The sequence below is a fragment of the Pleuronectes platessa genome, chromosome 7, assembly GCF_947347685.1.
Source record: "Pleuronectes platessa chromosome 7, fPlePla1.1, whole genome shotgun sequence".
Classification (NCBI taxonomy): Eukaryota; Metazoa; Chordata; class Actinopteri; order Pleuronectiformes; family Pleuronectidae; genus Pleuronectes; species Pleuronectes platessa.
Window position 1 is genome coordinate 1,011,203 of NC_070632.1, and position 15,318 is coordinate 1,026,520.

The window sequence follows — 15,318 nt, forward strand, 5'->3', positions numbered from 1 at the left end:
ACTGTAAATTAAACTGAGTTCATGTGTGAAAATAACAGACACATAATCATGTCAGCACAGACTCATAACATGGAAGATAAATATGAAATCAGACATGTTGGACTAAAAACGAGTCCTGATTCAGTACAAATAGATTATTTGGACCCGGTCTCTGTCCTGCAGATCAGTTTAGGAAATCCAGAAATAAAGTCAGTGTTTTAACAAGTAGCTGAATATTTAATTTAAATAGGAATTATGTTAAATTAGAATGAAATAATAAATTATGAATGAATGCGTTTTTATAGATATGAGATCTACAAAATTCAGTCAGTGAACTGACCTCAGAGTCTCCAGTCGACAGGTTGGACTCTGCTGTAAATCAAGCAGCTCCTTCACTCCTGAGTCCTTCAGGCTGTTGAAGCTCAGATCCAGTTCTCTCAGATGAGAGGGGTTTGACCTCAGAGCTGAAGCCAGAGAAGAACAGCTGATCTCTGTCAGACTGCATCTCTCCAACCTGGATAAAGAAATATGAATATTAGAATGTGTCCTCCTGTTGTTGTGGATCGTCATCATGTCAACACAGACTCTCAACATGCTGCTGACCTCAGTCCAGTCTGTGACCTGAAGATAAATATCAGATCAGACATGTTGGACCATTGTATCATTCATCATCTTCTTCTCTGTGTGTTGGTCACTGAGCAGGTTTGTGTAATTAAACACTATTTAAAGTAGGGATGGCTCCTGACAGTCACTTTCTGTTTGTTTCTATACTTATCAACTGTCCAACGTGTTTCAATAAGAATGTGTCTTATTTTGAAAACCTGAGGAGGACGAGTGCTCGGCCTCAGTCCACATGTTATTCACTGATACTTTCTTAGTGATCAGGAGCAGGTGAGTGCAGGTGAATGGAGTTGATGAGGTGGACGTGACTGACAGGCTGGGTGAGTGACAGATGACTGAGGGACAGTGAGCAGAGCAGAACTGAGACAATTTAAATAAATAATGACGCAATAAGAAAGAAAGTCTGAAAAGTGAAGAAGGATTTAAGGACCTCAGAGTCTCCAGTCGACAGTTTGGACTCTCCAGTCCAGAACACAGCAGCTTCACTCCTGAGTCCTGCATTTTGTTGTCAGTCAGATCCAGTTCTCTCAGATGTGAGGGGTCTGACTTCAGAGCTGAGGCCACGACTTCCCAGTGAGTGTCTGAGAGTCGAAAACGATAGAGTCTGTAATTAAAGAAAATATCAAATCTATGAGAATTAAATCAGAAAACACAACATTCATACAAAACGTGATCATGTGACCCTCACCCTGGTAAATCCCCTCTTTGTTAAAAACTCCTCAAGAGAATCCTTTCAGATTTGGTTCAAGCGTTCATTCAGACTAACAGAGGAACTCATTAGATTCAGGAGGTCAGAGGTCAAAGGTCAAGGTCACAGAACATGTTATGGCCTCTTGAACATGATGTCTCAAGTCTGTCTTCAGGGGATTTCTTCACATTTTGACTCAAAGACAAACTGATTAGATTTCAGTGGTGAAAGGTCAAAGGTCACATTGACTTTATATTATTGTGTAGTCAACATGTCAGGAACCTTGAGGGACGGACACTGCACTGGTTGGTGGTGGAGCACAAACACAGAGTGGGAACTCTGGTTTGACAAGAAAGAAGAATAAACTATATTTCCTGCTTCTTCAGTTTCAAGGAACCGTCAGTGAATCTCATCCAAACACTGATTCAGTGATCGTCTCCTCAACCTGTGCTGTTTGATCATATATATATATATATAGATATACACAGTATATACAATAACCTCCCTTGGAACCCACATGGTCTGAATCCTCAAACTCCAGCACAGTGATCACATTGGATTTCACTCTCCACATCTGATCTAGTTGATCTCATGTGTACATGAGAACAATGAGAATGTATATGTACATAATAAGAATAACTTTATCAAACACACACACACACACACACACACTCACACACTCCGCTGATTGAACATGTTATTGATCATGTCTGGACTCACCGAGCCTTCCTGCAGTTCCTCACAGCTGGGATCAGTCTCCGTCGACCCTGGTCTGATGTGTTGAACTTGTTCAGGTTCAACTCATCCAGAACCTCCTCTGACATCTGCAGCATGTAGGCCAGAGCTGAGCAGTGGATCTCAGAGAGTTTCTCCTCTGATCTGTTCTCTGACGTCAGGAACTGTTTCATCTGCTGATGAACTGAGTGGTCGTTCATCTCAGTCAGACAGTGGAAGATGTTGATGCTTCTGTCAGGAGAAATCTTATCACTCTTCATCTCCTTCAGGTTGTTGATGACTCTCTGGATTGTTCCCTGTCCGACCCAGCAGCCATCCTGAGACTCTCTGGATGATCTTTGGATTGTTCTCTGTCCGACCCAGCAGGCCTCCTAAGACTCTCTGGTTGGACTCCAGACTGAGGCCGTGAAGGAAGCGAACAAACAGGTCCAGATGACCATTTGTACTGGTGAGGGATTTCTCCATGGTTCTCTTCAGGAGGTCATCCAGGGAGAAGGTGTCTGTGTTCCCATATGTTCCCAAGAAGTTGTTGAGTTCTTCTGTGTTCCTCTTGGTGTAACAGTGGAACATGTAGACTGCAGCCAGAAACTCCTGAACGCTCAGATGAACAAAGCAGTAGACTGATTTCTGGAAGATCACACACTCTCTTCTGAAGATCTCAGTACAAACTCCTGAGTACACCGAGGCCTCTGTGACGTTAAGACCACACTGCTCCAGGTCTTCTTGGTAGAACATGATGTTTCCTTCCTCCAGATGTTTAAGTGCCAGCCTCCCCAGCTTCAGGAGAACGTCTCTGTCAGTCCTCTTCTTACCGTACTTGTTGTTCTTCCTCTTTGTCTGAACCAGCAGGAAGTGTGAGTACAGGTCAGTCAGGGTCTTGGGCAGCTCTCCTCTCTGGTCTGTGGTCAACATGTGCTCCAGAACTGTAGCACTGATCCAGCAGAAGACTGGGATTTGACACATGATGTGGAGGCTCCTGGACGTCTTGATGTGTGAGATGATTCTGCTGCACAGCTCTTCATCACTGAATCTCCTCCTGAAGTACTCCTCCTTCTGGGCCTCAGTGAAGCCTCGTACTTCTGTGACCCTGTCAACACATGCAGGAGGGATCTGATTGGCCGCCGCAGGTCTGGAGGTTATCCAGACGAGAGCCGAGGGAAGCAGATTCCCCCGGATGAGGTTTGTCAGCAGCACGTTGACTGATGACCTCTGTGTGACCTCAGACACAAGCTCCCTGTGGTTGAAGTCCAGAGAAGGTCTGCTTTCATCCAGGCCGTCAAAGATGAACAAAGGTTTACAGACAGCGAGCGTCTCTGCAGTGAGCTTCTGTAACGCTGGATGGAAAACATGGAGCAGCGTGAGAAGACTGTGCTGCTGGTCCTTCACCAGGTTCAGCTCCCTGAACGAAAGCACAGCCAGCAGACCCACATCCTGGTTCTCTAAACCCTCTGCCCAGTCCAGAGTGAACTTCTGCACCGAGAAGGTTTTTCCAACGCCAGCGACGCCGTTGGTCAGGACGACTCTGATGCTGCTCTGCTGGTCAGTGGAGGCTTTAAAGATGTCGTGGACCTTGATGGGAGTGTCCTGGAGGATCTTCATCTTGGAAGCCGTCTCAAGCTGCCTCACCTCATGTTGAGTATTAACCTCTTCACTCTGTCCCTCTGTGATGTAGAGCTCAGTGTAGATCCTGTTGAGGAGGGTTCTACTTCCTGTTTCATCACTTCCTTCAGTCACATGTTCACATCTCCTCCTCACACTGAGCTTATGTTCATCTGAAGCCTCCTGCAGACCACGATCTGCTGAAAGACAAGAAACAATGTGAGAGACAGAGAATCTGAGAATCTGCTGATTGTTTTCATCAGATCCAGAAAAACTAGAAAAAATAAAAGCTTTTTAACTTTGTGCTTTTCTAACGATGTTAAATGTTGATGCTGTATGAAGGAACAAAATAAAACCACATGTGCTGTTGTCAGAAGTGAAGACATCAGCAGACACATGTACAGTGCTGCTCTGACCGGCTGTCTGACCTCCAGCTCCTGTTCTGGATCTTTGTCCACACTGGGGACAGGAGGAGTCTCCTGAAGAACCAGACTGGTCCCAGTATGAGGTGATGCACTGTCTGCAGAACGAGTGTCCACAGCTGGTGGAGACTGGATCCTTCAGGACGTCCTGACACGAAGCACAGCAGGACGACTGCTCCTCCTCAGAAACATGACTCCTCTTCCTCTCCCTGTGAAGACATGTCCTGATAACTCACATGTCACAGTCACAGGTTGTCATCACTTCTGTCAAGGAGGTTTTGTGTTCACCCAGTATGTTTGTGTGTTGGTTGGTTCGTTAGTGGGATTATAAAAAACAACAGATTACCAGTAAACTTGGTGGAAGGTTGTGGTCTGTGAAACCAGATCAGGGGGGGGGGGGGGTCTTTCACAGACCAGTTCAGAGGACTGATGTTTACCAGTGTGTGGAATTTGGTGCAGATCCAAATCCAAATGAGTCTCTAGTGGATTTCAAAGTGGTTTCATAAGGAGCGTGTTGGTTCTTGGTGGAGGTCTGAGCTCTTTGAGTGATTCTGAGAGATTAGTCACCAACTTCAATGAAGCTGTGTCCTAATGCAGGGGCCACACTAGAGGAAACTAGATCCTCTTCAGAGCAGGTCCCAGTAGAAACAGTCTCTTACTCTGTGGTTGAGGGTCCAGGTTCATTACTGAAGACTGGAGGAGGATCCATGGACCAGTCACTCTTCAGAGACAGACAGCTGGACCCTGGAGACTCTGCTCTGTCCTCTTCCTCCTCATAAACACTCATCTTCAGTCTGAGAGGAAAAACACTGTGAGCTCAAACACACACAATGAAGCCAGGTAGTAAACTCAGTGTTTCTTTAACCTGAGACAGTTGTAGGTTTAATGTGTTGGACTCAGCCAATCACAGCGTCGAGTCAAACTGTTGATTGACTGACAGAAGTTCATCCTGAATCTTCTTCTCTCTAAAGTCCACAAGTAGAAAACTGACCCAGAGTCAGTGACAGTGAAACAATATGAATGAATAATATAAATGTTGCTGAACACTCACCAGCCTCAGACTTCACGTCTCCTCCGTCTGCTCCTTGAAGTTAGAACCAGTCTGAACACTTTCACTGGAGGCTCCTCCCCCTCTCTGCAGGTACTGGAAATCACATGACTCTGGGTGTGACTGTGTGTGTGACTGTGTGTGTGTGTGTGTGTGTGTTGTGTTCACATGAAGCTAACCCTAACCCATGTTTCCTCCTGTGATTTGAAGGTTGTCATATTTGGTGTTGGAGCTGAATGTGTGACTCCATCTGCAGAACTCTGCCACGTCAGGTCACATTCATACATCATCGTGAATATTAATTATTAGTCACATGTCAGAACTGATAAGATGCACAAACCAGGTATTTACAAGCAAATCCACCCACTGTAATAAGTATGAGGTCTAGATCTCATCAGTATAGATCAGCAATACATAAATACATGTAGAACAACTACAAGTTTACATGAGGCAGAGAGAGAGAGAGAGAGAGAGAGAGAGAGGGGGGGAAGAGAGAGAGAGAGAGAGAAAGAGAGAGAGGGGGGAGAGAGAGAGACAGAGAGAGAGAGAGAGAGAGACAGAGACAGAGAGCGAGAGAGGGGGGGGGGAGAGAGAGAGAGAGAGAGAGAGAGAGAGACAGAGAGAGAGAGAGAGAGAGCTATCTTAGTGATGTCCACATCTTCTCCAAACAGGACGATCGCTCTGATCCCAAGTTGATGAAGTTGACGGAGGACTTCCTGCTCGGCCTCGTTCAACCTGAACCGTTCACGTCTGGAGACGACGGGTCCACGAGTCAGTTTAATAAAAACCAAACAAACCAAATACAAGTGGACAGTGGACATGAAGCTGCTGGACGTCAAAGAACAGGTTCGATTCAGAGCCGTTTAAAAAGTCTCTTTAATTTACATGTTCACAGAAGTTTTCATGAAGGTTTTCTGTTGATTCTCAGCTTGTAACATTTCATCTTTTTAATATTAACTAACAGGGATGTTTCGCTGAGAGCATCAGATTTTAATCTCCACAGAAGATAAGAGAACAAACTTCTATTTGCTCAATGAGTTTTGTAAAGTTCTTCTTCGACAGACCAGTGGCTCAGCGGATCAGCTGGCCAGTCTGTCGTTCAGGTAGTTGGACGTCTTTGCGTCCTGCAGCATGGTTTTGGTGACGTGGTCCAGTTTCTGCTGGTAGGCCAGTCTGTAGCGGCTGTACACGTCCTCGCAGTGCGTCAGCAGGCGCTTCACGTGCACAGTGACGCTGCTGGGAGCGCCCTCCAGTCTGAAACCACAAAGACACACAACGTGAGCTGAGGTCAGAAGGTCGTCTCATGAAGGACCAGGTCGGCGTCTCACTTCTTGAAAATGTCCTCGAACAGGCTGGAGGTCAGCGGGCGGTGGCGTTTCAGCTCCTCCAGGTAAACGAAGTCTCCTTTCAGAATCACCTTCTGGAACAGAACCTCGGCCCAGTCGGGACTGACGCCGTACGCCTCCGACACCACAAACACCTGCCGCACAAAACACACAACTTCTGTTGGAGCTGCGGCTCCTTCCACATCGTGCACTTTACTTCTCAAGAGTCTTCTAACGGTCAGAAGACTCCACGCTGCGTCACCACATCACCACACTCACACAATGTGTTTTCTAAACATCAACAGACTGAAGGTTGTGAAAGTGTTTCAGTGAAGCAGGAACAGGAAGTGACCTGGTAGCATCGCGGCAGCTGGACGAGCGTGTTCAGCAGCACCGCAGGTCGCAGGTTGATGACACGTACGTCTGAGCCCTGGTTCAGGAAGTGGAGCTGAAGAGCGACTAGCTTAGCTGTGAGGACACAGCGAGTCGCCTGACGCACACACGAGTCCTACAAACACACACACACACACACACAGACACACACACACACACACACACACACACACACACACACACACTCACAGTTAATAACTCTCTTCAGTGAGTGTTACAGGAAGCTGGAGGAGCTCAGGTACCTTGGAGAAGCTCTCAGCTGCGTCCTTCAACAGACCCAACACTTTGACCAATGAGCTCTTCAGATCCGGCGTGACGACTGTTTGGAGACAAGTCGGTGAAACTCATGGTCACATGACACGAGGAGGAACCCTGACTCAGACGTTCACTGACGGTGAATCCTCACCCCACTCCTGAGACTCGATGATCTTCAGCTGCGTCCTGGCAGCCATCTCGTGGTTCTCTCCGATCTCCCTCCTCATGCTGAAGCACAGCGCCACCATGTTGTGCTTCTCGCTGTCTGCAGGGCCTTCTATCAGAAATCAACTATATCGTCACGTTATGTTTCTCTTGAGCACATGGAAATTACCTTCAGCTTCCACTTACTGTCACCTGAACCATACTGTTATTTCTGTATCTACAGTGACTTTTAGGAAAACATATACTAGAGGGCAATGTATAAACATTAATACATCTTATTTATATAGAGCTTTTCAAGAAGTGCAAGTACTAAACTGAGGGAAAGCTAATACAAACAATATATATATATCTTATTTCCATGTGCCAGGACAGCCTCACACTTGGATGTAAACCAATTTTAAAACACATTTGCTTATACTGGAGATCTTTTAAATTAATGTCCCAGAAATGATTTCTGATGAAAAACCCCTGCCTTATTCATTGTAGTATTAATGTGTTTGAATAAGTCAGGCTGCCGATTACCAGCTACGGATTAAAGTCAAACAGTTATTGCTAGCCTCTGTGTTGATTTCTTTAATGTTAAGAATGTTTCTCATAAGACCTTATCAGATTGCATTGTGAAACATCTGGGTCACCTAATTTTAGTGTAAAGAAGAAGGTGAACTCTTGACTAATGACTAATTTTGCACTGAAACACAAAGTTTATGTTACACATCTTAAACAATATGATATGGGAGCCACTTAGACAACCAGACCTGTGTGCTTTGCTGTGATTATAAATGACTGGAACCTCAGATAAAGAAAGTTATTTTCTGACTTCCATAACTGAGGCATTCTCTACAGAATGTAATGTGCCCATTCTACTTCAGATCCATTGGATCATTGTGTGTTTATGTTGCTTAAAGCAGAGCATTCACTGCTTTAATGTAATCAGCATCTTATCTGACAATATCATGGTGTAGAAGTGCAAGGAAATACCATTATGTTATGATCAATGTCATTTATTGTGCACAAACATTATATTAAGGCATCTGCTGGAAATGATATGATCAACAATTCTCATGCAAATAAGACTTTAAAAACTACACAAATAGTGTTTTGGAGAGGGGGGTTTCAGAGGGAGGGGGCAGCTCTGGAGAAAGGTCTGTCAATCCAGGTCTGCTGCTTGGTGTGATGGAGACATGAGGTTAGCATCAGGAGCGGAGGCTGCAGGAGGGACCGTGGAGCTGAGGCACACCTGTACTGCTTCTCTTGAGAAGAACTGAAGGACACACAAACAAACCATAGTGTTAAATTATGAAGATGGTTCCCTCTGATTTTTTTTTTTAAACATAAACGTCAGACAGGCCGCTAAAAACTAAAAATGCTGAAGCTAACAGCTACCACACAGCAAGCTAATGCCTTCCTAAGGCTGCCAGGGAGTAGCATGAGTAGCATTGTAGCAAGAGAGTGTAGCTAATCACAGCCCTCACAGTTCTTCATCAGTGGAGAAGTACCTCGCCATGTTTTCATCTTCAGAGGAGTCATCCAAAGACTGTGCTGCTGTTCCAGAATATGTCAGGCCCGCTGCAGCCTGCTGGGCTTGAACTCTGAGCACGCAGAGTAGGCCCTCACGTCCCGTCTCAGTAAATGCATCAGTACTGCCTGAGAATATATGATAAAAAACAAAACGTCTCAATAGTGCGTTTGTGTGTATGTATACATACACACATACAGGGCTTTCTTTTCTACAGAAATATTTTTCCTGAGTTGATGACTCTGCTTATTGCCATCTAGAATGTGAAACCAAATATATTTTTTGGTGTACCCATACAAGATGTCCAATGTAACACCAATAAAATCCAATCTACTACACTACGGTTTTAATGCCTCTGCAATAGCGAGTCGCCGGAGGCATAACTGCATGTTTTCGGATTGTCTAACTTTGTATTTGTCTTAAAGTAAAAAGGTCAAGGCCACACTGACCTCATCTTATGGTTTCAGTTGTCAAGAGATACAGTGTCATTTATATGAGAGAAGATATGTAGAAATATGTAGACGGACACTGCTCTGGTTAGCGGAGTCATACAACGCAGTGCGGAAATTCTAGTGTAGTTTTTTTGTAATAAATGGGTTATCTATTTTTACAATCTGAACTGGTTTCAACAACCATGTATTCACCTCCCAGGTAGCACAGGCTACCGTGGGCTGAAGCATGTGGCTAACAATGGCGTATTAGCTGATGAACAGCGTCCATAGTGTGGATTGACGGACTCTCTCCGCACTCGGACTGTAAACCTAGATCGTAACGATCTTTAAAAACAATAAACTACTTACCTGACAGAAGGAAGATGACATCGTGGTCTTCCAAGCGCGCCGTGTTTATGACGTAGCGCTTAGTTAAAGGACTGGTTGTTTACAAGTAGGGTTTTTACGACAGCCACACGTCATGTCCGCTCGCGCCGCTCGGGCCGCTCGGCTCGCGCACTCGGGCCGGCCTCGGTATGAACAGACTCGCAGGTTACTTCTCATTAGAGATGTAATCTAGCCTCAAATATTACTATTATATAACATGAATAACATTCACGATCACTGAAGGACACCACGCAGGGACTGTGATTTAAACACCAAGCTGCGCCGTGGTGGCATGGCAACCGTCATAGCAACGATAAACACATGGGTGATAACTATTAAAATATTTATCATAAGCACGAACTGGCTGAAGACTATGGAAGCAAAGAGCACATTTCTCGCTAGAAATGGTGTCAGAATGAATTTTTATGCCCAAACTAAGTTACAAAATTATATTTTTATCTGAAAAAACAGGGAATCTCCGCCATGTTTTCCTCTCCGCAGACGGGAGCTTGAGAGTCACGTGCCAATGCAAAACAATGGGAGGACTAAATGTTACCATCTCACAATCTGAGAGGCCAGATTGTGAGATGGTAACGTCGTTCCAAGTGGACCAACGTTGCCATTGAACGTTTTCTGATGAGACTGGGTTGGTGAACCAGATCGTGGGGGGGGGTTCCTCTTCCACAGACATGTTCAGAGAACTGATGTTTACCAGTTTGTGGAATTTGGTGCAGATCCAAATCAAAATGAATCTCTAGTGGATTTCAAAGTGGTTTCATAAGGAGCGTGTTGGTTCTTGGTGGAGGTCTGAGCTCTTTGAGCGTATAGACCCCTGCAGCCTGCAGCAGTCGGGAGAGGGTGCCTTGTGCCCAGCGGGGGGGATCTAGAATGGTCCCGTACATGCTCTTGCAGCAGCCAGTGCAGGGAGTCCCCCTGTAGCCTTGGCTCTTTTTTTAAAAGGTTCCATACTTTAAAAACACTCTTATAAAAACCAGGAAGAGATGGTGAGACTATCTTGTTATTGTCGTATCTTTGAAGCAGCAGTGTCTTGTCGAAGTTGGTGTTTGAAGAGAGGAGACGCGGACCCAGAACTTGCAGCATAACAGAATTTATTACACAGAAGTTTCACAGGTCAGACGGGCTCCATGGTATGCCCGGAGAAATCACAAAGGCCAGATAGTGAAAATCTGGCTCGCCTCCGCCAGGCAAGACCTTTTTAAAGAGGAGGTGTTGTAAACAAAGCTATAGATCAAATGACGTAGCACATAATGTCTATGCCTAAATTTGGACATGTTTTTAGTAACTTCAAGTTGAAGTCAACCGCCAAATCTTTGCTCCTCCCTTAGCAGGTCAGATACTTTACGATAGGTCAAAGATCATTCCAAAGAGGGGGACGAATAACTCAAACTCAAAACTTAGGAGGAAGCATGTCATCATTGTATATAAACATGTTAGAATTTACAACAGTAACATGCCATCATTGTATATAACCATGTTAAAGCTGAATATACAACATTATCATTCATTAAAAACAGGCTAAAATCCAGACCCAGACTGTTAAAATGATGCAGGATGCACCGGGACAGAGGTCTCCACAGAGCGTCCCTTGGCCCGGTCAGCAATCTCTGTAAGAACTGAAGGCGGAAGGCAGCGCCCCTGCTGGCCAGATGGACCAGGCCCTGCCCCCCCCTCCTCTGTAGGAAGGAAAAGGACGCTCTGTGGGATCCAGTGCATCCTGCCCCAAAAGAAATCTATTAAAACCCGTTGTTTTAATAGAGAGAAGGTGGAGGATCGACACAGGCCAGCCGGTGCCACAGGGTAGATGAGACCAGATTGTTTATTATTAATGTCCGGCCTCTGTACGACATTTTGGGCCACAGCTACTGCCATTTTTTTAAGGCTACCTTTAACCTTCTCTAGGACATTATTCCAATTTTTCTTGATGTGGGTCTCATCTCCCAGGAAGACACTGAGGTATTGGATTCCTCCTTTCTTCCAGGCCAGACCTCCAGGCAGCCTGAGCCGATCCCCCAGCTTCTCTCCAACCATCAGAGCCTCGCTCTTCCCCCAGTTCACCTTTGCAGAAGAGATAAAACCAAAGTCATTTACAGTATCAGAAAAAAGATCAATATCTTTTTATGTGTTCACAAGTATATTAAGATCATCTGCATACCCAAAAGCAGCCAGAGTCTGCCATAAGTACTGGTGTTCAACCCGGTCAAAAGCCTTTTCCTGGTCTATGGAAATAAGACCAGTCTCTATTGCCAATGAACTGGAGAGGTCCAAAACATCTGGAATCAAAGTGACGTTGTCACTTATGAGCCTGCCGGGCACACAGTAAGTCTGGTCAGGGTGGATGACGGACGCCATCACCTCCCTCAGTCTGAGGGCCAGAGCTTTGGACAGGATTTTGTAATCCGAGCACAACAGAGAGACCGGCCTCCAGTTCTTTAGCTCTTGAAGGTCTCCCTTCTTTGGCAGCAGGGTGATGACGGCCCTCCTGCAGCTCAGAGGTAGCCTTCCATTCTGTAAACTGTCGTTGACTACCTCGAGCAGATCCTGTCCTAAGATGTCCCAGAAGGACTTAAAGAAATCAGCAGGAAGGCCGTCTATCCCTGGAGCTTTGCCGCTCTGCAGGCTCATGGTGGCTCTGTGCAGCTCTTCCTTCTAAATGTCTGCAGCTAGCTCCGTGTTGCTGCTCCTGCTAACCTGAGGGAGACCATTCAGAAAGCTGCTGTGCACATCTGGATTACTTGACCACTCACTCTTAAAGAGGTCTCTATAGAAACCGGTAGCACACTTCCTGATCTCAGACGAGTCTGAGACTTCAGAGCCGCTACCCGTTCGTAAACAGTGAATGGTCTTCCTTTGTCCATTTTTCTGCTCCAACCCAAAGAAGAACTGGGAGGGGGCATCCATCTGCGAGATGTTCATAAACCGGGATCTGACCAGAGCCCCCTGTGCTGAGACCCCCAGCAGGTTGGCTATAGCCTACTGTTTGGCCTTGAGGGAGTCTAAATGCCCTTGATTTCCTGTAGAAGCTACTAAAGATTGTAATTCTTCTACCTGTCTCTCCAGATCCCTCATGTCCGGGTTAAATCTCTGCTGACATTGCGAGTGAACTGCTGGCAAAGTTGTTTTATTTGTATTTTTCCGATGTCCCACCACTGCTGAATGCTGCTGAAGGCAGACCTGCTCTCTCTGTGGGAAAACCAAAACAACTTAAAAGCATTTCTAAAAGCCTGGACGTTTAAAAGAGCTGTGTTAAAATGCCAGTAGGCGCTCTTTAAAAGAACATTTCTAATAAAAACAGAGCAAGAGACTAAACAATGATCAGTAAAACCCACCGGCTGAATAAAACACCTTTTAAAAATATTTAAATGGTGTTTAAAACAATAGAGTCGATCCAGTCTAGCCAGGGATAAAACATTGTCTCTGGCATGGCTCCAGGTGTATTGTCTGTGATTACTGTTAAAAACCCTCCACACATCAGACAGCTCGTGTGCCTCAGTCATTTGGTTCAGCCTGAGACCTGATGCAGGATGTGGCTCTAAATGATTCCTGTCTAAAGTGGGATTTTCTGTGCAGTTAAAATCACCTCCTAAAAACATAAAATCATCACCACTACAGGTTTCAACAGTATCATCTAAAATGTTTAAAAGTTCCATCCTGTCCACCCTACTCGTGGGCGCATAGACATTTAAAAACACCAGCTTGACATTTTCATATTTAGCTTGGACCTTTAACAAAACACCTGGAATAATTTCTTCCACATTAAAAGAAAGTGGTAAAAAACTCCTGGCAAAAAAAATACCCCCCCCCCCCCCCCACTGCAGCTGGACTTGTGGCTTAAAATCACTTCCCCATTAAAAGCCCTCTTCCAGTCACACTCATTGTCTTCAGTGCTGTGGGTTTCTTGTAAAAACATAATATCTAAAATCAGCTCTGGCTCCGTTCACATTTAAAGTGCTGATTTTAAAATCACACATGGATAAAAGAAAAAGAAGAGCAGTCAGTAAACAGGTCAGTAAAGGAGAAGAGTAAAAGGACTTTTTAAAACTCATCATCATCAGGGATCATTTGGCCTTTTACTCTCAACATGAGTTTCCTGAGTCTATAAATCTGTTGGTCTGTTAAAAACTCATCGCTGCCTGTTTTCCTGGTGAGTGGTTTGGAGGACTTTAAAAACAGTTTGAGGTCAGGGAAGTGATCCTGCCTCTGGCCTTTAGTGGTCTCCAGGAAGGTTCTGATGTCAGAGGGGGGGGGGGGGGGTAGAGGCCAGGGAGCGCTCCCCTGGCTGGACCTCACCCCACGGCTTGCCTTGCAGGCTTTGGCATTGCTGTGCCCAGAGCCTGAACTCTTCCTCTTCTGTGTTAATTTAAACATTTCATCATCACTGATGCCTTACTCCATGTCCTCACACAGCCTTTCAGCGCTGCTCTGTAACCCTTTCCCCTCAGTTTCGTCGATTACAATTAACTCTGGCTGGCTGTCAGTTGTTTTGTTTAACTGCTCAGAGACTTCGTTTACAGGGGGGCTTCCCCCCTGGACTCCCACCTCCGGGAGCGGACTCTCCGGAGCCTGAACTGCCCCTCCTCCCCGCACTCAAAGCACTTCATCGCCTCGGATGAAACAAAAACCACATAATTAAACCCCTCAATTTTAAAGGAAAAAGACATGTTCAGCTCCTTAGTATAGTCCCTGAGGACCATGAACACCTGCCTCCGGTGACTCACTACGTGCCTCAGTTTTGGAGATTTACTCCCAAGAAATACCATTTTAATTTGGGACACAATCTGCCCGTACCGGGACAGTTCTTTGGCCAGAGTTTCGTTTTTAATAAAAGGTGGGGCATTAGATATTATCACCCGCGTGGCTGGGTTGACGAGTGGGAGAACAGGGTTAAACGTGTCGTGGATCACCACTCCTGTCTCCACCACCTCGCTCACCTTCGCCGTGCTATCTAAAAACATGATGATAGCTCCGTTCATCCTGGAGGCCGACTTGACCGAGTCACAGCTGACCACCTCTCCCACAGCCAGCGGCCTCTGCCACACTGCATGCTACTGCGGGGATCAGTTTGATGGCATGCCGGAGAGTCAGACTCTCAAAGTCCGCTGCCGCTGCCGCTGCCACAGGCATGCTGCCTGTTAGCACACACACACACACACACACACACACACTCACTCACACACACTCTAACACCCACTCAGCAAACTATTATAAACAGAAAAAACAACTATACAACTAAAGACGAACAAATAAACATGCACCTAAATGATAAAGCTCAGCAAAGTAAGTCTTTAAACCCACTATACCTTTCACCCTCACACACAGCTCTCAGCCCCACGCACACTCCGCCATGACAGAGAGAGAGAGAGAGAGAGAGAGAGAGAGATTTTTAAAGTCACTTTTATTGCGGCTCCTGGAGGCAGATCTGACTGAACGAGCTCTGCAGCTCCTGCACACCACAGAGACTCACACACTCAGTTCATCTGAAGTCAACGATTTGGTTCCAGATGCAATGAAATCACATTAACAACACGTGAGTACAAAATTTGTGTGTGTGTGTTTAAACAAGATGGACGACAAGACCTTAAAAAGTGAAGCCAAATAAGATCTGCACAGATCTGAGGAGAAAAGTCGTCCATCTTTGTTCAAACCTGGAGCCTGTGAAGGACTAGAGGCTCCACAGAGACATCAGACCATACTGGGAGGATGAAGAGGAGGAGGAGGGACTGACCCACTGTGGCA

The 15,318-nt window shown here is 45.6% G+C and overlaps 4 protein-coding genes across 4 annotated transcripts in view; all 4 read right to left on the bottom strand.

The window, feature by feature from the left end:
- Nucleotides 1-5,374, bottom strand: part of LOC128444275 (NACHT, LRR and PYD domains-containing protein 12-like) — a 71,057-nt gene extending 65,683 nt beyond the window's left edge. Inside the window, exon 1 of the mRNA XM_053426662.1 lies at nt 5,096-5,374. The gene's annotated coding sequence lies outside the window, so the exon portion shown is untranslated. The remainder of the gene's footprint in view (nt 1-5,095) is intronic.
- Nucleotides 1-15,318, bottom strand: part of LOC128444271 (NACHT, LRR and PYD domains-containing protein 12-like) — a 330,858-nt gene that overhangs the window by 10,143 nt on the left and 305,397 nt on the right. The gene's annotated exons all lie outside the window — the stretch shown is intronic.
- On the bottom strand, nt 2,135-5,089 carry LOC128444282 (protein NLRC3-like). The gene is made up of 4 exons (XM_053426678.1): nt 4,910-5,089; nt 4,704-4,838; nt 4,039-4,253; nt 2,135-3,822 (listed from the first exon to the last, which is right to left on the bottom strand). The coding sequence occupies exons 2-4, from the start codon at nt 4,829-4,831 to the stop codon at nt 2,273-2,275; spliced, it is 1,893 nt and encodes a 630-aa protein (XP_053282653.1). The 5' UTR covers nt 4,832-4,838; nt 4,910-5,089; the 3' UTR covers nt 2,135-2,272.
- LOC128444294 (spatacsin) lies at nt 5,951-7,722 on the bottom strand. The gene is made up of 5 exons (XM_053426692.1): nt 7,217-7,722; nt 7,053-7,129; nt 6,770-6,925; nt 6,421-6,572; nt 5,951-6,346 (listed from the first exon to the last, which is right to left on the bottom strand). The coding sequence occupies exons 1-5, from the start codon at nt 7,311-7,313 to the stop codon at nt 6,172-6,174; spliced, it is 657 nt and encodes a 218-aa protein (XP_053282667.1). The 5' UTR covers nt 7,314-7,722; the 3' UTR covers nt 5,951-6,171.